We start from the raw sequence: 24835 nt of genomic DNA, 5'->3' as shown, positions 1-24835 counted from the left end.
GGTTTGGTGCAGAATGATTAAGTGGTCAGAATGATTAAGAGACTCTCATGATATAGTGCAAAATGAAATATAATTGTTTGGTAATTGTGTACAATGAAATTAGAGCTCTTAATGGTTAAGGGAGATCCAGGATACAAAATCATTCAGAGGGTTTTAGAACCATTAAGAGACATTTTTTTTTTCCAAACAAGATTCATCTCTTAATAATTCAGAGGTTGCCTCTTAATGAAACTATTAAGAGGTAAAAAAATAGAAAAACATGGCATGGAAAATGTTGGCATGGAACCATGTTAAAAGATGATGAAGCAATTGCACATATCACATTCACATGATGAATCAAACACCTTTACAAGGTGTTAACAAAAAGATTTCAAGAATTTTATAAAACACAAATTACTTCCAAAAAATTAATAATCCAATTCATTTGTTCAAATCTTATTCATTCAGACATGTATCCACAAACCCCTCAAAAACCAAGAACAAGAAGACTATGCAAGTCCATAATCATACTCTCATTCATATTCTTCTCCATGATCTTGATCTTGATCTTGATCTTGATTTGGATTTCCACCAACCCATGTTCTCAAACAACCCAAATCTTATTACCCAATTTCAATCTCAATTACTACAAGAATACCCATAAAACCCCTTACCCGATTCCCGAAACTACCCCTACCAACATCTCCCACATCGTATTCGGCATAGGGGGTGCCACGAAAACTTGGCAGTCGAAGAAACACTATATTGAATCATGGTGGAGTCCTAACGTAACCCGTGGGTTCCTCTTCTTAGACGAAGCCCCGATCCGGTACCTCCCGTGGCCGCCCACTTCTCCGCCAGTACGTGTCTCGAGTGCCCACAAGGGTGTGCCGTACACCGTTAGGATGGCACGAGTGGTCGAGGAGACGTTCAAGGAGGAGAAAGGAGGCGGCGTGCGGTGGTACGTGATGGCAGACGATGACACGGTGTTCTTGCCGGAGAATTTAGTGGAGGTGTTGAAGAAATATGATCACAATGGGTATTATTATGTTGGTATGAATTCAGAGAGTATTATATCTAACAGTCTGTTCTCATTTGGGATGGGTTTTGGTGGTGCTGGATTTGCTTTGAGTTACCCTCTTGTGGAGCTATTGGTCAAGAATTTAGATGGGTGTTTAAAGAAGTACCACGGTTATCATGGGAGTGATCACATTTTGCAATCTTGTATGGCTGATTTGGGGGTTTCACTTACTCAAGAAAGGGGTTTTCATCAGGTAAATTTTCCTGTTTTTACTGTTCCCATTTTACTGTCCTAAAAGTATGGTATTGGGTTTGCCTTTTAGGGTGTGTTTGATGTCCAGAAAAGATAAGATAGAACAGGGCAATTGTTAATGTTTGGTAAGATAAAACTAGACAGAACAGAACAAGTAAAATGACTAATTTACTCATGATGAGTTGTTTATTTTAATTAATTTATGTAATTTATTAAATTATAATAGAATAATTATTTTTTATAACAAAATATATGATTTGAAGTTTTCGTCAAAACAATTAAAATGACACCAAATAAAAAGTTTATGTGATATTCTGTTTTTATTTTTATCTATTTTCTACATTATTTTTTATTATTAATATATAATAAATTACATAAATTAATAAAAGTATAGAAACCGTATAAAAATAATATTTTGAGGACAGTAAAATGAAAGTTTAAGAAACATAAAATACAATAAATGAAATTTAAAGAATGAATAAAATGTAAAAAAAAGAGATGTATTTGATGTTTTAGAAGATAATTAAGTTTTATTTTGAGGTTATATTGGTAAATATAAGTCTGTTTCACCTTGTTCCACCATGTTCCATGAGATAGGGGTGGAACAGGGCTGTTCCACTTTTTTCCACTCTGTTCCTATCTGTTTCACATAAAATTCATGCCAAACATGGAACATAGATCTCTGTCATGTCCTGTCTAGTGTACCAAACGCACTCTTAGAGTCTGGCCTATGAGAAACCGTGGTTTAGGAAATTTACCAAAATAAATAAATGTATTCAATTTTTAGCCCATTTTTTTTCAACAAGTCGTCACCCTCACTTACCGGGTAAGACTCTCTATTCTTATCATCGCTCTTACCAGGTATGATTCTTGGGTCTTGCCATGTTTCATCCAATGAGGAAAATTGTCCGGTAAACACTTATCGGGTAAGCGTTTAGTAAACGCCCCTTAAGTTTATTAAAATATATATATAATTATATAACACCAATGATTGCTATTTACTTTTTATTTAATTATATTAATATCAGTATGACAGTATGTGACCAAGTTTTGCTTTGTTTATAATATGTAGTAAAATAAAAATAGCAAAACTTTATTATAAATACTGACAAGTGTTTTTATTTATAATTGTAATACTTATACATGAAATTATCTTTTTTTAAAGTATATAATATTTATATACGATAAATAAACACACATATTCCTCACCTTTGATGAGATTTAAACCATGACTTCATGACTTCTTAAGAGGGACATTTGGTTGCATGAAATTATCTTGGTTTGTTGTTATTTAATTTAACCTTGGGCATGAATGTGAATAAATGTAATTTTTGCTAGCACAAGTATAATGCTACCAAGTTGATTACCCAAAAATCACAAATATTTTTGTATCTGTATCTTAATTCCTTATAAGTCAAATCGAAATGCCTCTCGAATGTATCCAATAACCCGATGCCAAATGTACCATGTTTTGTGACGTGTATATCGTCTGATAGCATCACTAATGCAACGAGAACAGTTTGCAATAGATATATATATATATATATATATATATATATGTCGATAACCAAACAAACTCAATATGTCTGACCCGGATGTGGGGCATGGCTATTGCTTCAGTGAAGACCCTTAGATTGTGCAAAGTGTGCGAAAATATATCTGTTGATAGGGTCACAAATTATATTGTTGAGGTTCACCTGTGATAACTTCAGACTATTCGTGGTCACGTGAGGGATTAGTTCGTGCATGTAAAGTTGTCCTAGATACCCACAGTTACCAAAAAAAAAATTATATTGTTGACACTATGTATGCTGACATTTGAACCCCTTTCGGTGCAGATTGATCTACATGGGGACATATCAGGTCTTCTAGCAGCACACCCACAAGCTCCGATGGTCTCTCTCCACCACCTTGACGCGGTGGAGCCACTCTTCCCCACCATGGACCGCCTCCAATCACTAAACCATCTTATGAAAGCCGCCAAAACCGACCAATCAAGGCTATTCCAACAAAGCATTTGCTATGACCACCCTAAAGACTGGACCTTCTCGTTATCTTGGGGCTACTCTCTCCATATTTACGAGAAAATACTCCCTCCAAGCGTTTTACAGGTGCCCCTTCAAACATTCGGTGAGTGGCGAAAAGGAGCTAAGCCTGCTTTCATGGTGAACACTAGGGGTCTTTCCAAGGATCCTTGTGAAATTCCTCATACTTTTTACTTTGATTCGGTGGTGGACTCCCGTGGCAGAGGAAATCCGGAGGAGGTGATCATGAGCTATGTTCGAAAACTACCACGGCGGTTGCCACCTTGCTTGGCAAGTGGGAATCAATCGGCTCATGATGTGGAAAAGATTCTCGTTATATCACCAGTTACGAGACTCGAAACGGTGAGTCTGGTTTTAGGTCTCATTAAGTGGTCCAATTTTTGATCGAAACTATTAAGTTAATGGTGCTAGTTCGGTGTTTCAGGTTTTGAACCGATCTAGATCTGTTATCTTTGGTATACAATTTGGGTTCATAACCATGAACCAAATTGAACAAATGTTATCTAGGTTTATTTTGAACCAAGATTGGTACCACAACCCAATCACACCAAATGATTCGATCGGATCTGGTGCAGTTTCAGGGTTTGATATTCTAGACGTTGACACAAAGTACAATATAAATACATCCCAAAACAAACGTCCACAATAAAAAATGAATAAAATTTTAGAAATGTGTAATTATTATTATTTTTTAATTAACTAAACACAATTTTACCTTAATAACAGAGAGAGAAATGAATTTCTCATCTCATTATTAAGAGAAAAACTAAAAAAGTATGTCTTAATTCTGAAAGTGGACGCTTAAGGGATGTTTTGTTAGTTTTCCATTAGTTCCTGTATAGATAAATTTGTCTGTTTGGATTACTCTTTCTGTATAGATTGGACAATTTTTGTTTGGAGGAGCTTTTTCATAATAGATGAAAGGAACATGTTTTTTAATTGAGAGAGACATGTTCAGAAAAAACATGGCTTTCTACATAAAGCTCCCCTAGAAGCTTACATTAAGCCACTACCAAATAGTCATATATAACTGATTGAATAAGCTATGAATCTAATTAAACTCATTAAATTACTACCAAAACCTTTTTCTGGAACAAAATAAAATATAAATGTAAATACTAATGGAAGTGGCATGTTTCATATTATTTATTTTGTTTTCAGGAGGGAAGAAGAAGAGAATGCTGTGAAATTGTACAAGTGGACAAAGCAGATGTTAGAACCATCAAGCTTAGGCCTTGCACGAAGGATGAAATAATGGAGTGATTTATATTTTCATTTATATATTTATTTATATATTTATATATTTTGTTAGAATTCAATCAAAAAATAATGGTCATCATGTATGCTAAGACCCAGTTGCAATTAATTTTTGGTTATTGTTTAGACCCCTATATGTATTTAAAAAAATATATGAATAATAGAAGGGCAACAACAGGGTTCTGTTCGAGTCTTCTTAAGGCTACTAGGGATTTTCCTCACGGTTATCTTCAGGTCTCATGGGATAAGTCTACATGCAAGTTGTCCCGAACACCCACGGTTACAGCAAAAATGAAAATCAATAGGACACGGATGGATTTGTGTTGACGTAATAAGCAACGAGTAGAACCAAGTCTTACAAAGGACGATCTTCATAGAGACATGTAGACAAACGAAGAACACAACGTTCAAAATTAGGGAAACGAGTGTGCTCATTTCCGGAAGAAAGTTTGAACAGATTCTACAACAGAAAAGAACAAATTGCAAGCGGTAAAAGGGGGATCGGAGTGATTACCTTAGTCGGGATACATACTCGAGGCGGTCCAAAATCTGACTTTTTGTTGGTGCTGTTAGCTCATTTTGAACTCGGCTACCTCTTCGCTTTTCAGTGCCTTCAGTTTTCTGTAGCCATTGTCTGTACCAAATATCCTGACAAAAAGGTACGAATAAGATCACGGAATTTAATAAAAAACCGAGTTGCAAGATCAAAGTCGTTTTGTGATTCATAACTATGCTGGCAGACAAAGCTATTTCCGTCATTAATCTCACACACACAACAGTAGTTGCAAGAAACAGAAAATTAAACACTACTTGTGTACATGGTTCAGCAATTTATTGATGTTTGCCTACATCATGTTCGTTATTAGATTCTCGTTGTATCTCATGAATTTCCAGAATATATAGAAAAAAGAAGACTGATTGAGAATAGGGATATAATAGAAAAAATATTAGTCACTCTACTCCTTGGGCTAGAGGTCAGGTCTACGTATATCCCATCCTACCGATCCCACCTCCATAACAGGTTCATTTGGTTTGGTTTGTTCGAACCGTTGTACCCCCTTCCTCCGAAAATAAATTTCCACAATGAAAAAGCAACAAAGTTTAGAAATGTGTAATTGTTACACTTTTCTATCAACTAAATGACAATTTTACCCGTAATAATAGAGGGAGTAATGAATTTCTCCATCTCACAGTTATGGGTAGAATTGGAAAGTAGGCACTTATTTTGGGACAAACTAAAATATAAATGTGAATACTTATTTTAGAACGAAGGCAATAGTCGTTTTCTTACACAAGCGACATCTTACTCCTTTTTAGTTGCCACTTGCCCCTATCTCTACTCCTACCATCACCCTATCTAATAAACCAAGCCAAACGAGCCCAAGATATGCCAGTGAGAGGTGGGGCCTAGAAGAGGTACGATGTATCAAGACCTGACCTCTACCTCATAGAGTATAGCAATTGTTTCTATGAAAGGCCCCGACATGTGAAAAGTGCACCGGAAAGTAGAATGTTTGTGATGTGAAGTATAACAAGCTTATTTCCACCAATGGGCCAATGGCCCCCACCCTAACCCCCCACTCACCACCACGAAGCCACTATTGGCGCCGTCATACCCGCCACCCACCCGCGCCCGTTCCCGTCACCCCACCCTCCACCAATTAATATTATCGTTACATTATATTTATAATTTAATTTTGGTCATTTATTGTTGTTTCACTCCAGTTGTGAATCTACTTTCTGCCAAACAAACATGGATATTTCAATTCTTTTAAGACATTACATTACATTCCAATTCCTACCAACCAAAAGCGTGGTCAAATTCCATTCTAATTCCGTCAAAGACAAATTCCTTTGATGGATTCCAATTCCATCAAATTTCATTATGCAAACCAAACACCCCCGCACATGCTTATTTAGAGCCTTACCAGTCCATGTAGATGAAAGTTGATGAGTAGTTGCCAGACTTGGTATAGATGAGCCGATGATGATAATCATGAAAATCAGAACTGAAATTTTTCAAAGAAAAATAGAAACCCGTCACACAATATTAGCCAATCTGCAAGTAAACAGTAATTCAAATTATGAACTATGCATACTAACCCTCCATACAAAGGCAGAAAGTTTGAGGGGCTCCACGGGAAATGGTAACCACAATGTGCCTCAACTGTCTCGAGAACTCTCACTACCATCCACAACCAAAGAGTTATAAGATGAGGCCCCGTGATAGCTGGACCGAAAATTGTAGCAAACCCAAGGAATAGAATCTCAGCCGGGTGAGCGTATTCAGAAGTCAATCCAAACGGTGTTGCATACCTGTAAGATGATACATATGTATCAATAAGTACACACGACATAGAACAATAGGCAAATGGAATGGAAATCAGAAAATCATAATTCCGTTGGGTGCCTTCACTTACTCGTGATGGACACTGTGGACATGCTTATACAGCCATTTGGTATGTAAAATCCTGTGTCCCCAGTAAAATATGAAATCCTCCACAATGAAGTAGAATAGTATCTGAGTCGACATTACTTTCCTGCACAGTAAAAAAGCAAACGAGTTACATACTATAACATCCGTAGCCAAGGGTACCATATATTGTCCTCTTTATCCAAACATGGAGTCACGGTTTTATAATGCGTCGGATAAAAGAGGTATCCAATCCCTTCTAAGGAAACCTTTGTTTCCCTCCCAAACCGATGTGGGATCTCAAATCCAACCCCCCCGGGGGGAGCCCAGCGTCCACGCTGGCACACCAGTCACATTCCCGGATATGATAACATCCCCAGCCAACCGTACCAGATCTTGTATGCTTTATCCACACCGGACTCACGGTTTTAAAACACGCTCACAAAAGATGTACCAGTCCCTTATAAGGCAACCTTTGTTCCCCTCCCAACCTATGTGGAATTTCACAATCCACCCCCTAGGGAGCCCAGCCCAGTGGCACACCAGTCCGGTTCCCGGCTCTGCTACCATTTGTAACATCCGCAGCCAACCATACTAGATATTGTCCGCTTTATCCACACCCTAGACTCATGGTTTTCATACGCGTCCGACAAAGGAGGTATCCAGTCCCTTAGAAGGCAACCTCTGTCCTCCTCAACTGATGTGGGATTTCACACATATGGAAATGAAAAATACAAAAGAAGAAAGTAATAAAGAGATGAGAAGAAGAACCGGTATGTAAAACAAACAATAATTTTCAAACTAGCTAGTAATTGATCCGGCAGCACCCAGAGGTACATGCAATGATCTACAACTAAAGCTATAGTATATAAAGAACCTGAAAATACCAGGACGGCAGCGGAAGACTACTTCTCATTCCCATGAATCTGAAGACCGGATAGGAAGCAAGCATAACAGGTAGGTTCACGCAAAAATGATACAACAGTAGGCGAGTAATACATTTCTCTTGAGCTTCAGCAGTGTTATTCTTCGTCTGCAAAGTAAATGGCAATAGTTGATGATGATAACAATATTGGTCCAGTTAGATTCAGTTTAAGCATGTTAAAGGTATCTTCAAGGTTTTAAAAGGTGGAATCGGGCCTCGAGGAGTGTAAACCCCGAGAAGGAAATATATATACACCAAAATATGTATATATACTACACAAATGTATACATTTATATACAATATATAATACTAAATTACTAAGGGCGTTGGTTAAGTGGTTCTTGACTGAGGAAAGAGTGAAACTGTGAGATAGGCTGAGAGGATGCAAAAAAATTGGTTGCTTGGAGGATGAGGAAGGATCAAAACACACTTTTTGGGGCTATTGGGCTTTAATTTTAGTTTTTTAAAATAAGAAAAAAAAGATGCTTATACTATAAAGGAAGTACTACTACACTACTACTGTCATAAAGGAAGTACCACTACATTACTAAAGCAGATTATTTGAGGCGTATGCCTCAACAATGCTTCACGCCTCGCCAAAATGCCTCGACAACGCCTAATGCCTCGCCGAACCGCCTCAGTGAACCAAGCGTAAGCCTCGTCCAGGGTCCAAAAGGCGCCAGCTCAGGTGCGGTTTTGGGCCACCTCGCCTCGAGGCGTACGCCTCAAATGATTTCTAACACCATGGGTATCTTGCACAATAGACTTATAAATGCAACGAAGATACTCTAAGAAATATGGATGTTTAGATATTTTCATTAATAACTGCAGTAAGGTATGAAGTACAAAATAATGCATTTTCTGTGGAAATGTTCGCTACTCGTCATACATAGATTGCTAATGCTTCTCAATCTGTGATAGAAGTACATAACAACCATTGCAATTCATCTAGGATCATTAGTCCAAAATTATCCCTGTACCACTCTCTAATTAAGTTTGTCCCCATCAACCGATGAAGATCTTGCAAAACCAAATTCCACAGTAGGAAAAAGGATACAGAGCGAATACGAAATTTGAGTGTGCCCTCATGAAAAAAACAGCTTTATGGTTTACAGGACACACAATGTAGATTGATTAAAAGAACAACGAGTTAGTGGCTGTTTGGTTGGTTTTCCAATAAGTGTTGTATGGATAAAGCTGACAGTGTTGATTAATATATCTGCATAGATTGGGAAAGTTTTTTCTTGGGATGGGTTTTTCTTAGATGGAAGGTGCATGTTTTTTAAATTGGGAAGAGCAGATTTGGAAAAAACTTGGCTTTCTGCACAGAGCTCCCCCCTAGAAGCTTACTAAATAAGCCACTACCAAACAGTCATGTATAGCTGACCGAATAAGATGCAAGTCCCACTAAACTCATTAAGCTACTAACAAACAAGCCCTTAGTCCCAAAAAGCATCCCAAGCATAAGCTTGGAATTATTGGTAGGCAAGGGCATGCTAGCAAGGAGCAATCATACATAACCATATGTATACAAGACCACGTGTAGAAACAGCAGTGAGAGTTCACTTGGATAACAAACAAAGATTAAAAATGAAGACATAAACTAAAGAGAATCCATCACTGTAGTGTACTGCAATAGATTTGAGTCAAAGGGTACAGCAGATGCAATAGGGAAACCTGAATTTTGTACTGTTTGAGCCATCCTGCCCTTTCTATGTATATGAAAGGAAGTCCTGATAAGAAGAAGACAGCTTCATGAAGAAAAAAGCTACCGATGCATGCCAACTGAAAGTCACTGAAATGGGTGATCAAGTACTGCAAAAAGAAATAAAAGGACAGGTCAGGTCAACAACAATCCTCCATCTTATGACTCCTTGTAACATCCCAGGCCAACCGAAACAGTTATTGTCTGCTTTGTCCACACATGGACTCACGGTTTTAAAACGCGTCTGATATAGGGGGTATCCAGTCCCTTATAAGGCAACCTTCGTTCCCCTCCCCAACCAATGTGGGATCGTACAATTGAATCTGAGGATTTGTATATTAAAAAAGCAGTATCAAATGGTCTAAAGCTTTTGCTCCTAAACAAATGAGCATCTCATGCAGCATAGTGTTTGCGTGGACGAGATGCTCAGAGTTGATCTCAGAAGTCAGAACCAAGACCTCTTAGTAGTTACTACTACATGTACAAGGGTATTGATAGCAAAGTCTTCCTGCATAGTTTTCCTCTTCATTTTCAAAGGGACTGGTTCTACTAATTGAACCCGTGACTTTTTGGTCAGTCACAAAGAAAAATGGAATTCATGATGACCTGCTAAATTCTCATGTTAACGATATGTGATTTCTTATTCACCATTGCAAATAGATGGAAGATAGCACGGTGTAGATCATCCACAATCATTGCTCCATAGACATCCTCATCATCCATCTTTTATCATGCACTTGTCAGAATTCTAGTAAAAGATGAATAAGGGGCTGTTTGGTTTGGTTTTTCACTAAGTCCTGTATGGATAAAGTTGTCTATGTGGATTAATTTGTCTGTATAGATTGGGAAGGTTTTTATTTAGGAGGTATTTTTCATAGATGGAAGGAACGTGTTTTTTTAATTGGGAGGGATAGGTCTGGAAAAGACTTGGCTTTCTGCATAAAGCTCTTCCCTAGAAGCTTACTGAATAAGCCACTTTCTATATCATTAAGCCACTACCAAACAGTCACGTATAACTGATCGAATAAGCTGCGAGTCACATTGAGCTCTTAAGCTGCTAACAACAGACCCTAAGTGGTCTCTTAAGGTACAAAAACAAATTAAGCTACATGTATTTTATTCATATAAAATGAAGAATTTTGAAATTTGATCAAGTGTCAAGATTTTATGACAATAATGGATTACTAACTGCATTGATATAAAAGATTCATTCCATCAGATAGAAGTATTTGACACAAAACAACCAACATGTTAAACCTACGAATGGACGTCTTCTTAGATGTTATCAAATATTGTTGCTTATAGAAAATTGCCACAAGTCCTTAACAGAGACCAAATAATTATATTGATATCCAGAAGCTATTTGTCTGCTTTGCGAATCTTAGGAAGCAGAATCACTTGTGGTCTGCCTGTAAATAAAATAAATATGACGCAAATCCCATGCTCCTAGTACTTGATATAGCAAGAATTTGGATGATAGATGGCAAATCGACTAAACCACAAAAGTTCCTAGGGTCCAATGTCCATAGCTGTTTCATTCATTATTAGTGATGAATCTAGACAATTCAGAGCGGGTGCCGGGTGGTCCCTCTATAAACATGTAATTAATTCATATTCTCACTTTTTCCTGGAAAAAGGACGGCGCCTCCGGAAAAATATCATATTCTCACTTTTAATGGTGATATTCTCTATCTTCGAAAGGTTTCTCGAGTTTGATAATAACTTTGACGGTCTAATATATTTACTCAACATGACTACTTTAACCCTGTTTCTCTATAACGTAGATCCATCCCTACTCACCGTCCAACTCTTATAGCTCCTGGCTATAGAAGAAAAAATGGGTTTATACTCATGAGAAGGTCATGGATTTAACTAAAATCTCATTTAAGTTTATATACCTAAAAATATCTTCCACAAAAAAAAAGTGTCCCAAAAATCAAGTATCTTAGGAGGAGGGGTCATGTATACGTAGAGCATCCACCATTCTAGCAAGTACATAATGCATACATCAATGTGAACATTTATGCCATGGCCCATGAGTTCAGGTTACTTTTGACAATCTGTTCTCTTCCTCCTCTCATGTAATTCTTCGTCTCTCTCACATAAAGCCGATTGGATTCTATGGCTTCCGTCATTGAAGCTGGTTGAAATGTTTATCTGTCTCCTCTTTACCTTCAACTATTTTTCTGTCCTTTTATACTTTACTTGTTTGTTTGCCCTAATTTGTATCAATCTAAATCAATGCCTCATTTTACCACCTAAACATAATTGCTCATCAATCCACATATCTGCAATACTACAAGTTCGTACTCGTAAATCTAAAACCTCAATGCTCCATTGATTTCATATATTCAAATCTAATAACAGCAGTATTCGTATGTAGTAGTTCAATGAAAAAATAAGTATTAAGAGAAACATCCGTCAATGAGATCAAATTAGGGCAAACGAACAAGTAAAGCATAAAAAGGCAGAGAATAGTTGAAGGTAAAGTGGAGACAGGTATACCTTCCAACCAGCTTCAATGACGGAAGCCATGGAATCCAGCCGGATGAGATTTAGAAGCGGTGGAGGTGAGAGAGACGACGTATTACATGAGAGGAGGAAGACGACAGACTGTCAAAAGGAATCTGAACTCGTGGGTCATGGCATAAATGTACATGTTAGATGTCTGCATTTTTGTACTTGTTAGAATAATGGATGCTTTACGTATACATGGCTGGGAAATTGACACAAACACCCATTTCACCCTTTTAGATAATCTTTTAGTTGTTTCGGGGTTGTTTGTCAGTTGCTAAATGATTTAGTATAGAATGATTAAGAAAATTTTATGATATAGTGCAAAATGAAATATAATCGATTGATGATTGTTTATAATGAAATTAGGGTGCTGAATAGTTAAGGGAGACTCGTGATGCAAAATCATTCAGAGTATTTTATAACTATTAAGAGGCAGATTTTTTTTTTTGTCAAACAAGATTCACATCTTAACGATTCAGATGTTGCCTCTTAATTTAACTATTAAGAGGTAAATAAACAACTCATAATTCAGGTTTACCTAAATGTCATTATGTTCGTAATATTACAGACGTGGTTAAAAGACAGAAAAAAATTATCATATTCAACTCAGGTACGTAATTACTTGATGGATTTTTTTTTTAAAACCCAGGTCCACAATATTACAGATGTAGTAATATTTAGGTAAACTCGGAAGAGGAATACTAGGAGACCAATTTAAATTGATGAAATAGCTATTTAAATCAATTTCCATGCATGGCCCCTCCAAATAACATACTCAGATATTTGGGACATAATAAGTTTATCTTATATAAGCGAATTTTGAGTTTATATGTTGGATATCACCTTATTTTGCCTTTTATTCTAATAAACTTTTTGGTCATCAAAATAGATTATTGATAAATGTTTCTTAATAAATATTTAACAGATAAGATTTTTCTCACTCACTTATCAAATAAAATTCTCGGCCTTTGTTATACATCTTATCGGATAATATTATTAGTCTTTGTCATATTCATCTATAAAATAAGTGACATCCAGTAAGCGATTACTCAGTAAACATTTAATAGACCATCTCTTAATGTTACATTCAAAGTATGTTCAATGTTATTGTCTTCCATAAATTTTGCCTAGTTTTAGGGGATGTTTGAGATTGCTTATAAAAACAATTTATTGACTTATTCCGGTATGACATCGATAATAAGCACTTTTGAGTGTTTGGATAAACAACTTATACCGGTGTCAAACCGGTAATAAGCACTTTTTGAGTGTTTGGATAAACAATTTATACCGGTGTCAAACCGGTAATAAGGAGTTTTTAAAGAAGCTAAACTTTTCTGACTTATAATAAATTGATAAGTATTTTTATAGAAAAAAAAACATAAGTTGTTTCAAATAAACAATCCCAAACATCCCTTAAAATTGTTCTCTAAATATTCATCTTTTAATGGGTTCTCGACATAACTAACTTTCTTTGAAAATTACAAAAATATCCTAAATATATATTTATTTTTACAAAAGTGACCGCTCATTTCTTCAAAAAATTTACAAAATGACAAAAGGTTCAAAAAAAAAATACACATGGGTCCCACAAAATCTCGAGAGGTTGTAAATAGATGCGATGACACGATAAGGTTTCGTGGGGTCCATATTTGGGTCATTTCATGAAATTTTTGTAGAAATGAATAGTTACTTTTGTAAAAAATGTATTTATAGGTTATTTTTATATTCTTCTAAAGGCTAATTGAGTAAAGAACCATGTTTTTAATATAAAGTAGAGAAAAGTCTAGAAAATTTAATAGAATCGTGATAAGAGTCATCATTCTCATTTATCGGGTAAAACTCTTGGTACTTGTCTTTACTCTTACCAGGTAAGGTTCTTAGTATTTACCATATTTATCCGGTAAATACCGTCTCAATTCATCCTATTTGACTATTTCATCATATTCAGGATGTGATATGGTTTCGAAGGATGAATCGGATATGGACAGTTCCAGCATCGCCCTTTGTAACGATCAAGGCTCGTAAGTCCATGGGTCCACACAGTTGTCCATGATAAGTGTTTACCCAAATAAACGTTTGATAAACGACCCTTAATGTTGTTATATTTCCCAAACAAAATTCCCATATATTTTTAATACAAATTATTTTAGTTTTAGAAAAACTAAGAAATGAAGTTTTTCAGAACTTTTAATGTAGTAGTTTAATAGACTCAAAATTGTATAAAAATAATTAAAATTTTATAATATGATAATTAATAAATAAGGGGTCGTTTATCTAAATGCTTACCAGGTAAGCGCTTACCTTTGGGAGTTAACACCACAATTTATTTTACGGGGTAAGATTGTAGTATATCAAAATGGTATCGTATGCAACAATTTACCTGATAAACGTTTACCCGGGTAAGAGTTGTCACCCTCACTTACCGAGCAAGACTCTTCATCTCCATCATCGCTCTTACCGGGTAAGATTTTTAACCTTTATCATATTCATCCGATAAAGAAAACTATCCAGTAAGCACTTACCGGATAAACGTCTAGTAAACGGCCCCTAAATCATGTTATTAGTTTCCAGTTTTTCATATTACATATTTTTTAAATAGATCTTATTAAGATGTTATAATATTACTCTAAATTATAATCCTCTTGACACAAAAACTTGCTTTAAAACATGACTCATTTAAGATTAACCGTAGCCAGAATGAACAAGTCGTCTGGGTGGTGTAGTCGGTTATCACGCTAGTCTCACACACTAGAGGTCCCCGGTTCGAACCCGGGCTCAGACAATTCATTCTAATTTTTATCCGATTCAAATTAAAACGATTAATTGATCTTTTTCCCCATTTTAATAAATATTTTTATTTTAAATGATTCTGTAGGTGTTTTTTTTATTATAAATAGTTATTGAATTTTTAAAAATTAATTATTTACTTCATTTATAATCTAAAAAACTATTCGTAATCGGTTGAGAAGATAAATCAGTTTTATCGTTATCAAAACCTACGTTATTAAACCTCTGCATCCAACACATTACTCCCCCTTGTCGTCTCATTGTGGTCCGTTCTCCATTGCCGCCGTTGACTCTTGCCATCGATTTCCCTCATTTGATCAATTCTTTTGTTTCCCAGTTCTTTATCTTTTTTGACGTGTCTATATGTACTCCATTATTTAAACCTAAAAAACTATTTGTAACCGGTTGGAAAAGTTTTTAAATTAGAAGAAAAAATCTAAATTAGCTTTGTTGTTCTCAAATCCTATTTTTATCATCTATGAAATAAAATAAGTATAAGTTTAATTTTTATATCACATAAACATTGTTAAAATTGTTAAATTTGCGTTTTGATAACTAAATATATTGAATAATAATTAAAAAATAATAATATGAAAATAATTTATATAATTAATAACTAGAAGGGTACTCGCACAATGTAGCAAAATACGTTTCAATTTTAATGTTTCATTTTCTTTNAATTAAAATTAAAATTAATTTTTAATTTATATTAATCAATAATTAATAATTATTAATATTAGTAATATTTAAAATTTATTAATATTTATTTATAATTAAATAATAATAAAATTAATATTAATCAAAGTTATAATTAAAAAAAGACAATAAACTACCAAAACGTTAGTCAGTAATATTTTAATAAACTAATTTATATTGATTCAAACATGTATCCAGAAAATAAGCTAACTTATTTTTAACAAACATTGCCTTAATTTTCTATTTTCAAAAATCAATATGTTAGCAGCTAAAAATTAGAATGGGAAAAAGAATAATAGTTGTCTGAGCCCGGGTTCGAACCGGGGACCTCTAGTGTGTGAGACTAGCGTGATAACCGACTACACCACCCAGACACCTTGTTCATTTTTGCTACCGTTATTCTCAAATTGGTTATTTTTTGTACTAGCTTGACCGCCCCGCCTATCGACGGCAAGCAGAACTATTGAAAATTAAACCTTCAACCAATTATCTCTCTCTGTAATGGCGTCGCATCATGCATCTCTCGGTCGACGGACGGTACTCGAACAATCTATTTCATTTTCTGTTATATTTAGAAACATGTACTTGATTAATTACTTATGGAAGTTGTTGACTACAGTTGGAAGAAATTCGTCAAAAGAGGGCAGCTCAGAAACTAAGCAAAACCTCATCTGGACCTGATCTCACAAGGCCTCCTAACCCTAGCGGTAACATTTCTGTTAATTGTTAGTTTATGTATCTTGTTTCGTATTTAGTGATCAATTTGCATATCCGACATCGTGTTTATTGGATCTGTATTATGTTATTTGGTATCAGAGGTTTTTGGGATCAAGAAATCATCGAGCGGAAGTGGAATCTCTGAGGTTGGTTCTTTTATAATTCTTCTCATGTGATGTAGTTAGCAACAGGCAAAATTGTTTAGATTTTGATTAAGTTTTTGTGTTAACAACATTGCTATTCGGGAGAGAAGTATGATATACCTTAATAGAATAATTATTATGAATGCAAGAAAAGGATGATGCTGATCAAAGAAAGTTTGAATTTTATGTCTTGTTTGAGAATTTTGTAGCAGAGTGATGTTAGTGGCTTGGTATCACAGCTACAAGAGTTGCAGAAAAGGAATGTAGAGCTGGATGAAGAAAATAAAAAACTGATCTCAGAGGTGTGGAGCTCTTTGCTTCATAGTGCATTCCTGGTGTTGATTTCAGCTTTTTACTTTGTGATTAATGTTGTTAACACATCATATGATTTTCTTTGTGATTCAGCTTCATTCTAATGAAGTGGAGAATGACATGCTCCGGAAGCGTGTGAATGACTTGGTATGTACAATTGAGAAAACACATTGTGCTCTCTTGTTGGACCATGCTAATAGTTATTTAGTTGTCGATCAATATGGCCGAAGTATGCTAAGTTGAATTTCTTTGCCCAGGTCTTCCACACCGCAGACAGAAGGCACATACTGATATTATAAACTCAATTTTCCACATTTTGTCATCATCATGGGATCAACCTGCAAACTGATATTTATTTGTTTGATTGCTTTGCAATAAGTTAAATGTTGTTTGATTAGGTGGGAGTTTCAGACATAGGTAGTTTTGTTTTTCTGTTAGGATATACATGTAACAGGGACACACAGGAAGAATCTGAAATGTGCCATAATGAAATATAAAATATTACCGTAACTCTGTAAGGATGCCAGTTCATTGTTGCAGGCTTCAGTACCCAATTAAATAAGCCTAGAAAGAGGATATCAAACCCAACTTGCACCCTTTCTCCATTTTGAGCGGAGGCATGACATTTCCCTCTTGGTGACATTCTTCTTAGGTTGTGAACCCCGTAAAATGGATTTGAAACACTTCGCACCGATCTCTTGAAACAGATGGTAAAGGTTGGTAACCCTGATTGCTGTAAAAACATATTTTGAAGGAACACTAATTTTAAAAGAAACTATGGTTTCCAGGAAGTGCACCTACAAATTAAGGGTCTTGAGCTAACACCTAAGATGAAAGGTCAGACATCAAGTGGTTATTGGTTGGCAAATTGGCATCATAATATCACAAAGAATCTAACAATCAGAATATGGGTACTGATTTTGTCAAGGTATCTAGGACCAAGGATGCTTAAGATAACACAGTGTACTCAACACAAGATTAAACCAGGCACCGGCAATTTATCAAAATCGAACTGAAGAAAAGAAAGGACATTGAACATTTAAACAATCATTTCCTACTATGGCTTGACTCATTTGCCAATTCAATCAAGAACTATTCCATAGGGATCAACTGTATACAGTTGCTACTTATCTGAGGATGTTAAACTGAATCGGTCTCGAAGATTTGCAGTTACCAGAGCATCCCCCTCTATCAGGGAATTATATTACCATTTTATTACTGTCTAAAAGAAGTTCATGATTGTTTGTATTCCGTTACTTCACAAACTTAAACATTCTACTGCTTCAAGGACAAACATGGGGATTACTTTTCTAGTTGCTGCATGTAAACATCATTGGTTCTGCCACACTTTCCTTGAATTTCTGTTCAACATCATTTTTTACTGGGTTGAAGAAACTAGGGTTTCAAAAATATAAAATAGTCACCTCTATAGCCTTGCAAATGTTTGAGGATTGTGGCCCGTTTCATGTAGATGGAATCTTCCGTCTACACCTGGTGTTGTGTAATAATCTGGACGGGAAATTCAATATATAAACTTATATGCTTGTGCTACTTTCGTGCTATTGGTTGCAGGAACAAAACACTGTACCCTCCTTGAGAAGAGCTCTTAAGGATGTTGCGATGGAAAAGGACGCAGCCTTTGTTGCACGGGTATGAAGATCATGTGATTGTCTGATTGTCTGCAATGAATTTTCACAACTAACTTTATATACTAGTACTAAACTGTTTTAGTGTAGGAGGATTTCTCAGCGCAGGTTCGAGCACTTAAGAAGCGTCTAAAGGAAGCAGAAGAAGAGCAATATCGAGTAAACAATCAACTACTATTTTATATTTTATGTGTATTTTAAAATCCAATGCATGTTTATAAACCTCTTGAAATAGGCCGAGGAAGATGCAGCTACACTAAGAGCAGAATTAAATTTGCTACAACAACAAGCAATCAGTGGTGATCTTGGTGTCGTTACCTCCAGGGGAGGTCCACCAAATCACATGCAAGCTATTGAGAAGGAGCTTGCAGATCTGAAGACCCAACTGGAGGTTAGATTTGTAATAAACTAATTATCGCCTTATTGCTAATTTCCTAAAAATTTAAGGAAGAAAGAATGAATATAAAGCATTTATGTGAAATAATATTCTACAATAAATAGCAAGAGTCAATGCTGAGGCGGCAAGAGGGAATGATGAGGCGGCAAGAGCAACAACAATTAGCAGAGGAGCAAATAAGGATATCTGCCATAATGTCTGAGAAAAAAGAATTGGAAGAAAAGCTAGTGGTCATGTCCAAAGAGGCCTCAGGTAACCGTTACATACAATCTAAATTTGATGAATGAGTTGTTTACTATTTATTTCTCTTCATCAGAATTAAATACTAGTGAATTGACTAAGTTCAGATATGCAAACTACCGCCCTTCCTCACAGTGGTCCATGTTGCATAGGTTAATGATGTGAAACTTAAGTCTGATTTAGCAGTTATTAGTTCATGAGAATTAAAGATATGAAATTAAATGCTGTCGCATTATTGGCTTTATTAGTAGTTACGTGGTTGCGACGTAATCGAGGTCATGTATCCTTCCATGTCGATATTGACAGTTTATTTGTTGACTTCCAAAAAAGTACTTTTCTGATTGAATTCCAAACCATAGATCTTGATCTACTATGATTCTGAAGCTTGATTTGTGTTATCTAGAGATGTTTAAGTCTATATATTACTTTTTTAAGTGTTGTAATGTAACGCCCCACCAGAAACACGGGCCAGCATCGTCCGACCACACTACTTAGACCCCCAAATGAAAGTTTATTAAATAACACTCGATAAATAATACTCAACAATTCAAATCCAGCTAAATCATAAACATCTTGACAAAATAATCATAAACGGCTCAAACTCTAGAATTCAACTAAAACATAGCGGTGGATAGATGCTCCAAATCCTTATGCACTCTGAAAGCCTACAACTTATGCCCATCTGAAAAACCTGAAATATTGAAAGAATAAGCAGCAAAGCCTATGGAATAAACATTCTAGCTGGATCAACTAGGATTCTTTAAAAAAACCAAGCTTTACAAAAGCTTGTATAGGAAATACAATCTCTAATTCATAACTTAAAAGATCCAACATTGTCAATAACAAGTTTCATAGTCAACCACTTGGGTTGTGGCCCACTCGTTAAGCCTCATAGGAATGTAGTGGGAAATCTCATCTACCCCAGGTTCGAATCTATGCGCTGCCAAAGCCCTTGTGGCCATGGAGGTTCACCTGCGATGACTCCAGGCTATTTGTGACCGCCCACGGGATTAGTCCATGCGCATAAGCTGGCCCGGTAACCATGGTTACCAAAAAGAAGTTTCATGATTCAATAGTATAAGAATTAAAATGCTTCAAAATGATCTTGCATATTTAATAATCATTAGTTGATTATTATCTTAGTCGACTTGGTCACACTATCTACCAATGACTGAACCCCAGAATGTCACACCATTTACCAATGAAATGCCAATATGCCACACTATCCACCAGTGATTGGCCTCAATTACCAGCTGTCAATGACCTTCTGCATCATGTCACGCTATACAGCTATGGTCGACCCTACTATTTATTTCCCGGAGATCAGTTCTACTATGTCAAAATGTCGTAGTCAAACTTAAGGGATTTCTAAAAATGTTTTCTTAATTTCCAGAAAAATACCAATATGCTTTGGAGTTCAAACATTTCAATACAACATTTTCCAGATATCTTTTACATATTATATAACTACTTGATCCAAATTTTGACAATCATGTCAACTTGTTTCATACAACTTGAATTGAAACAGAACATTAGAAAATTACACAAGTTCACACCCAATTTTTTTTTATATCAAAGTACAAGTTTAAACCAAAGATAACATGATAGTAACTTATGTTTAGAAAAATAACTAGATAGATTATTGAACATTATACTTGAAATCAATGTAGAAGGTTTAGTCACTTTCTTCTAAGTGGTGTCAATTAATCAAAATGCAGTCCTATAAATCGATGTAATTGCGGATTACTTTCTTCTACACCACAACCTATCCAAAATTTAGATTGGAGTAACCTAGAACGTCTCACATGTTATTAAGATATTAACTAAAGAATACAGGGCTTATGTCTTAAAAAAAAAGGAACAAAATTCTTTTTACTGCACTGTTTCAGTACTACATACCTTTAGCAATCTCAACTTTGAGTTTGCTTTAAGGAATATTTCAAAAATTCTTATGAAACAAAATAAACTTCACCTGAATTTACAAATAGCTTGTTATAATTTATTAAATTCAGATTTTGATTCTTGTGTAAAAACAAACCAGTTGAAGAAAATGCTCTTTTGACCAAAAAGAGCTCAATTTTGCATACAATAATCTCATGGTAAAATATAGAAGACAATTATTACAGAAAGCTATTAGAAACCTTGGTTTCAGTTATCGAGTGTTATATTGTAAATTCTATGATTAAATATAATTATTACTTATTAGAAGTGAATGAAGAAGAGTCTATCTAAATCCATTTAATAAAAAAACTGATTTTAGAAGATAATTTCCCTAATCTTATATCTTTACATCAATATTATGTTTTGTAATTTATCGTTTAGTATTTTTAAGAAAACTTGAAAAAACATCAGTTGTAATTTGATTAATGTAATAAAATAAAATTTGCATTGTAAATGTTTGCTACTTGCTAGTGTAAACTTGTTTTCCAGGTTGGGAGAAGTTCTGTATGATGGCAGGGTATGAGCCATTCATGGTGAATCTGGGTCAGAATGTCGAGCCAGTGGCAGTATCTGCATAATATCACGTGGACTTGTAATGGCACTAGGGGTCTAGATCATAAGGATACAAGAATCTGAAACCTGGAGATGGCATGCACAAACTAAATTTGGGAACGTAAATTTATTATGGACTTGTGGATGAGTTGGTAAAAGACATGCTTGTGTCAAAATTGAAGGCCTAAGAGAAGTAAACTAACAACTAGCTCGCAATAACTTATGTAGAACTAGAGAAGACTTGTGAAATTGGAACATGATTAACACGATAACCCTATAAGAGGCAATGGCATGATTTCCGTACTATAGACCATCTTGACTCAGAGAACTAATAATATCATCTTCCTACTGTTTATCACTGTTAAAGGTATATTCAAGTCTAACCAAACTAAACGGACAGTGTATCCCACACAGAGGTAGCGTCTGGGGAGGATGGGATGTACGCAGACCTTATACAGGAAATTATATCCTTCAATGATTCAGTCTTAGAAGTACTTCTAACAGATACTCTCTATCTTCTTTGATGATGTTTATTTGCATTACATGGTTTTCTTTATCAGAAACTCCTTTGATATTGTACTCAAGTTCACAATTACTTTCTCGTTTTGACGATTTCCTGTTTAATGCAGGAATTACTGAAAGAGGAGCCCAGCTAACAATGGTAAGGGGAAAGCAGAAGCTGATAATACTATTGATAGAATTTATATCCCCTATAGTTTCAGAGGGAACTTAGGGCTAGAGTTTCCATCCCAGCCATTAAATACACTCTTGAATGGTCAAGAGTTTTGTGGAAACTAAATTTAAAACGTAATGTGGCTGCCTATCACATTTTTTAAGTATATATATTTACGTACGACAAAAAACCTCACATACTCCTCATCTTTGGTGAGGCTTGAATCCTCAGCCTTAAAGGAGGCTGGGTCTACCAGTAATTCGGTACTGTTGGGCCTATGACCCCTTGGTCTATATGACTTTCTTTTTAAAGTTTATAATATTTATATACGGAAAATACCCACGCACGCTCCTCATCTTTGGTGAGATTTGAACCCTTGATCTCGTGAGAGACTGGGCTCTACGTAACATAGATACTGGATACCGGTGGGCAATGACCCTTAGGTTCTATAACGATTTTGGTAGTCGTATTTTTCCGATGACTAGTAGGACCATATTTTAGTTCTTATAGACGGTATCTGATGATTGTAGGAAGATAAAGAGATACTTGAGAAGCAGTTGCATGACATGGCAGTAGCTGTTGAGAGATTGGAGAGTAGCAGACAAAAGCTACTATTGGAGGTTCAACTTTTGGCTTAAATTTGGTATTTTCAACATCCTTATATGGAATATGAGTTTTTATGTTAATTTTGTATACAGATTGATTCGCAATCTTCCGAGATAGAAAGGCTTTTTGAGGACAATTCAAACTTGTCATCAGCTTACCAAGAGGCAACAGGCATGGTGGCACACTGGGAAAATCAGGTAAAATACTTATGTTACGCATTCTTGACAAACAAAAACTAACGCTGCAATGCTCATTGTTGGGATAATAAGAAGCTCAAACTGAAGTTGTCTAGTTGTCACTTTGCAGCCCGATTGTAGCATTTATGCTTGTTTCATTCCCATTTGCAGTTCCAATCAAAGGTGGATATGGAAAATTTTCCGAGCGGGTACAAAATAATTAACATAATATATAATAAGACAAAATTGAGTATAAAACATACGGTAATTAATAATGACATAGAAGCTGGTTTTTTGCAACATCCAAGTGGTTTCCTTCTTTTATACTGTTGTTACCAAAAAATTAAAAAAACAGGCCAAGGGATTTGATCTTGCAACTTGTAATGCTACATGCAATGACACTGCCGGTAGACGGCAACCACATTTTGTTAACTTAGGGAAAACACATATCAAATTAAAATGGGTGCACCTTTATGACCCCTAATATTTTTCCATTGTGCTACGGCCACCCTAAGCTATTACTGAATCCCCCCCTGGTTCCAAAGGATCCTTGATGGTTGTACTTGCTTCAACTCTGTGGTTGAACTGATTACCCAACATGGCAACATGGCTTACGTGTGACCTATGCAGGTAAAAGATTGTTTGAAACAAAATGAGGAGCTCCGTAGCATGCTAGATAAATTGAGAACAGAACAAGCGAGTATATCCATCGTGAATGATCGTGAGAGTCACAAAGGTGTATTGGAATTCAACAAAGAAGGGGCGGGTGAGATTTCTCAGGCTTATACTGCTGAAGTTGTATCCCTAAAGGTTAGTCATATAAACTTCTCAAGACAATCTGATCTCTATCTAGGCCTAGGCACTCATGCACATACATGTATATTTTACAAATGTACACTAAATGGGCGTTTGATACACGGAACAAGACGAGACATAATAGAACAAGAACTTCTTTTTGAAGTATATAATATTTGTAGACAACAAATACTCACGCACACTCCTTACCTTTAGTGAGGTTTGAACCCTTGACCTCTTTGAAGGTTGGGTTCACTCGTAACTCGGGTACTGCTAGGTCAATGACCTTTTGGTGATGAAACAAAACTTGCAGTCCCATGTTTGGCTCGGCATTTGACTCGGACTTGACAGACTGAGTTTCTTTTGTCCCACAAAATAATATGTGGAACAAAACTTCGAAAGATGGAACAAGATTACCAGATTGGTAAATTACTAAACTATCCATGTCAAATTAAAACTCTAAAACCTTTCACAATTATTTCACCAGTCTTGCTCATCCAGTCCTATCCATGTACCAAAACGCGCCCTAACAGAATATCAGCCGTGTAATTGTACATCTTTACATCAATTCTCTAATTCTGGATGCAGGGTCAACTTGCTAAAGAACAGAGCAGGGCTGAGACACTGTCTGCAGAAGTTTTGCAACTCTCAGCTCAGCTCCAACAGGCCATGCAAGCCTACAACGGTCTTGCTCGCCTGTACGGTTCCCTCTTTACTTTGGTTACTTCCTTTTTCCAATTCGAGATTTTCGTAACTTTTTTTTTTGAATTATCTCTATGTTCATTTTGTGGGTTGATAATTGCAGCTACAAACCCGTGTTACGGAACATTGAGAGTAATTTACTCAGAATGAAGCAGGAGGGCTCTTTGATTGTGCAGTAAGCTGAAGGAGCATTTGCATGTTGAACATACTTCTGGTAAACTCACATTAAATACTAAAGCCTGTATCACATATTTACTCACTAATCATCATTCAAAAGATTTGGAAAACCAACGTTCATCATTTATAAAAAGTTTGCTTGATTCACTGGAAACTGTACA

General features: G+C 35.8%; 3 protein-coding genes and 2 non-coding genes across 6 annotated transcripts; 3 read left to right on the top strand and 2 right to left on the bottom strand.

Moving 5' to 3' along the window:
- Positions 1 to 884: 884 nt before the first annotated feature.
- Positions 885 to 4552, top strand: LOC112512255. Its single transcript, XM_025118131.1, has 4 exons — positions 885 to 1253; positions 3091 to 3639; positions 3722 to 3906; positions 4459 to 4552. The coding sequence occupies exons 1-4, from the start codon at positions 885 to 887 to the stop codon at positions 4550 to 4552; spliced, it is 1197 nt and encodes a 398-aa protein (XP_024973899.1).
- Positions 4553 to 4856: 304 nt separating this feature from the next.
- LOC112512724 (methylsterol monooxygenase 2-2) lies at positions 4857 to 12244 on the bottom strand. The gene is made up of 7 exons (XM_025118837.1): positions 12103 to 12244; positions 9570 to 9707; positions 7855 to 8000; positions 6975 to 7094; positions 6658 to 6870; positions 6483 to 6563; positions 4857 to 5202 (listed from the first exon to the last, which is right to left on the bottom strand). The coding sequence occupies exons 1-7, from the start codon at positions 12130 to 12132 to the stop codon at positions 5124 to 5126; spliced, it is 807 nt and encodes a 268-aa protein (XP_024974605.1). The 5' UTR covers positions 12133 to 12244; the 3' UTR covers positions 4857 to 5123.
- A 2578-nt stretch (positions 12245 to 14822) lies between these two features.
- TRNAV-CAC lies at positions 14823 to 14896 on the top strand. Its single transcript has one exon. It is a non-coding gene; the product is annotated as a tRNA-Val (tRNA).
- Positions 14897 to 15897: 1001 nt separating this feature from the next.
- TRNAV-CAC lies at positions 15898 to 15971 on the bottom strand. Its single transcript has one exon. It is a non-coding gene; the product is annotated as a tRNA-Val (tRNA).
- Positions 15972 to 16059: 88 nt separating this feature from the next.
- Positions 16060 to 24821, top strand: LOC112512647 (myosin heavy chain, non-muscle). 2 transcript variants are annotated; one of them, XM_025118715.1, is made up of 15 exons: positions 16060 to 16134; positions 16217 to 16304; positions 16414 to 16460; positions 16667 to 16759; positions 16863 to 16916; positions 18342 to 18419; positions 18506 to 18574; positions 18651 to 18806; positions 18917 to 19064; positions 22175 to 22206; positions 22749 to 22838; positions 22917 to 23021; positions 23631 to 23810; positions 24384 to 24493; positions 24601 to 24821. In XM_025118715.1, the coding sequence occupies exons 1-15, from the start codon at positions 16099 to 16101 to the stop codon at positions 24674 to 24676; spliced, it is 1362 nt and encodes a 453-aa protein (XP_024974483.1). In that variant the 5' UTR covers positions 16060 to 16098; the 3' UTR covers positions 24677 to 24821. The 2 variants fall into 2 exon arrangements, with proteins under 2 accessions (XP_024974483.1, XP_024974484.1); XM_025118716.1 differs by having other exon boundaries at positions 16073 to 16134; positions 16670 to 16759.
- Positions 24822 to 24835: the final 14 nt, after the last annotated feature.

The sequence above is a fragment of the Cynara cardunculus genome (assembly GCF_001531365.2).
Source record: "Cynara cardunculus var. scolymus isolate 2C chromosome LG 5, CcrdV1, whole genome shotgun sequence".
NCBI lineage: Eukaryota > Viridiplantae > Streptophyta > Magnoliopsida > Asterales > Asteraceae > Cynara > Cynara cardunculus.
Note: the sequence above shows the minus strand (reverse complement) of the source record. Positions and strands in the feature narration are given on the sequence as shown.

Excerpts from the sequence above, each read along its gene's own strand:
- LOC112512255 (XM_025118131.1), top strand. The coding sequence starts at position 885 with ATGGCACGAGTGGTCGAGGAGACGTTCAAGGAGGAGAAAGGAGGCGGC. Across the intron at positions 3,640-3,721 it reads CAGTTACGAGACTCGAAACG|GTTTTGAACCGATCTAGATC; the intron begins GTGAGTCTGGTT and ends TCGGTGTTTCAG. Across the intron at positions 3,907-4,458 it reads ATTCTAGACGTTGACACAAA|GAGGGAAGAAGAAGAGAATG; the intron begins GTACAATATAAA and ends TTTTGTTTTCAG.
- LOC112512724 (XM_025118837.1), bottom strand. The coding sequence starts at position 12,132 with ATGGCTTCCGTCATTGAAGCTGGTTGGAAG. Across the intron at positions 6,564-6,657 it reads TTTCTGCCTTTGTATGGAGG|TTCTGATTTTCATGATTATC; the intron begins GTTAGTATGCAT and ends GAAAAATTTCAG. Across the intron at positions 5,203-6,482 it reads ACTTTCATCTACATGGACTG|GATATTTGGTACAGACAATG; the intron begins GTAAGGCTCTAA and ends CCTTTTTGTCAG.
- LOC112512647 (XM_025118715.1), top strand. The coding sequence starts at position 16,099 with ATGGCGTCGCATCATGCATCTCTCGGTCGACGGACG. Across the intron at positions 16,917-18,341 it reads GGAAGCGTGTGAATGACTTG|GAACAAAACACTGTACCCTC; the intron begins GTATGTACAATT and ends TATTGGTTGCAG. Across the intron at positions 22,207-22,748 it reads GAGGAGCCCAGCTAACAATG|GAAGATAAAGAGATACTTGA; the intron begins GTAAGGGGAAAG and ends TGATGATTGTAG.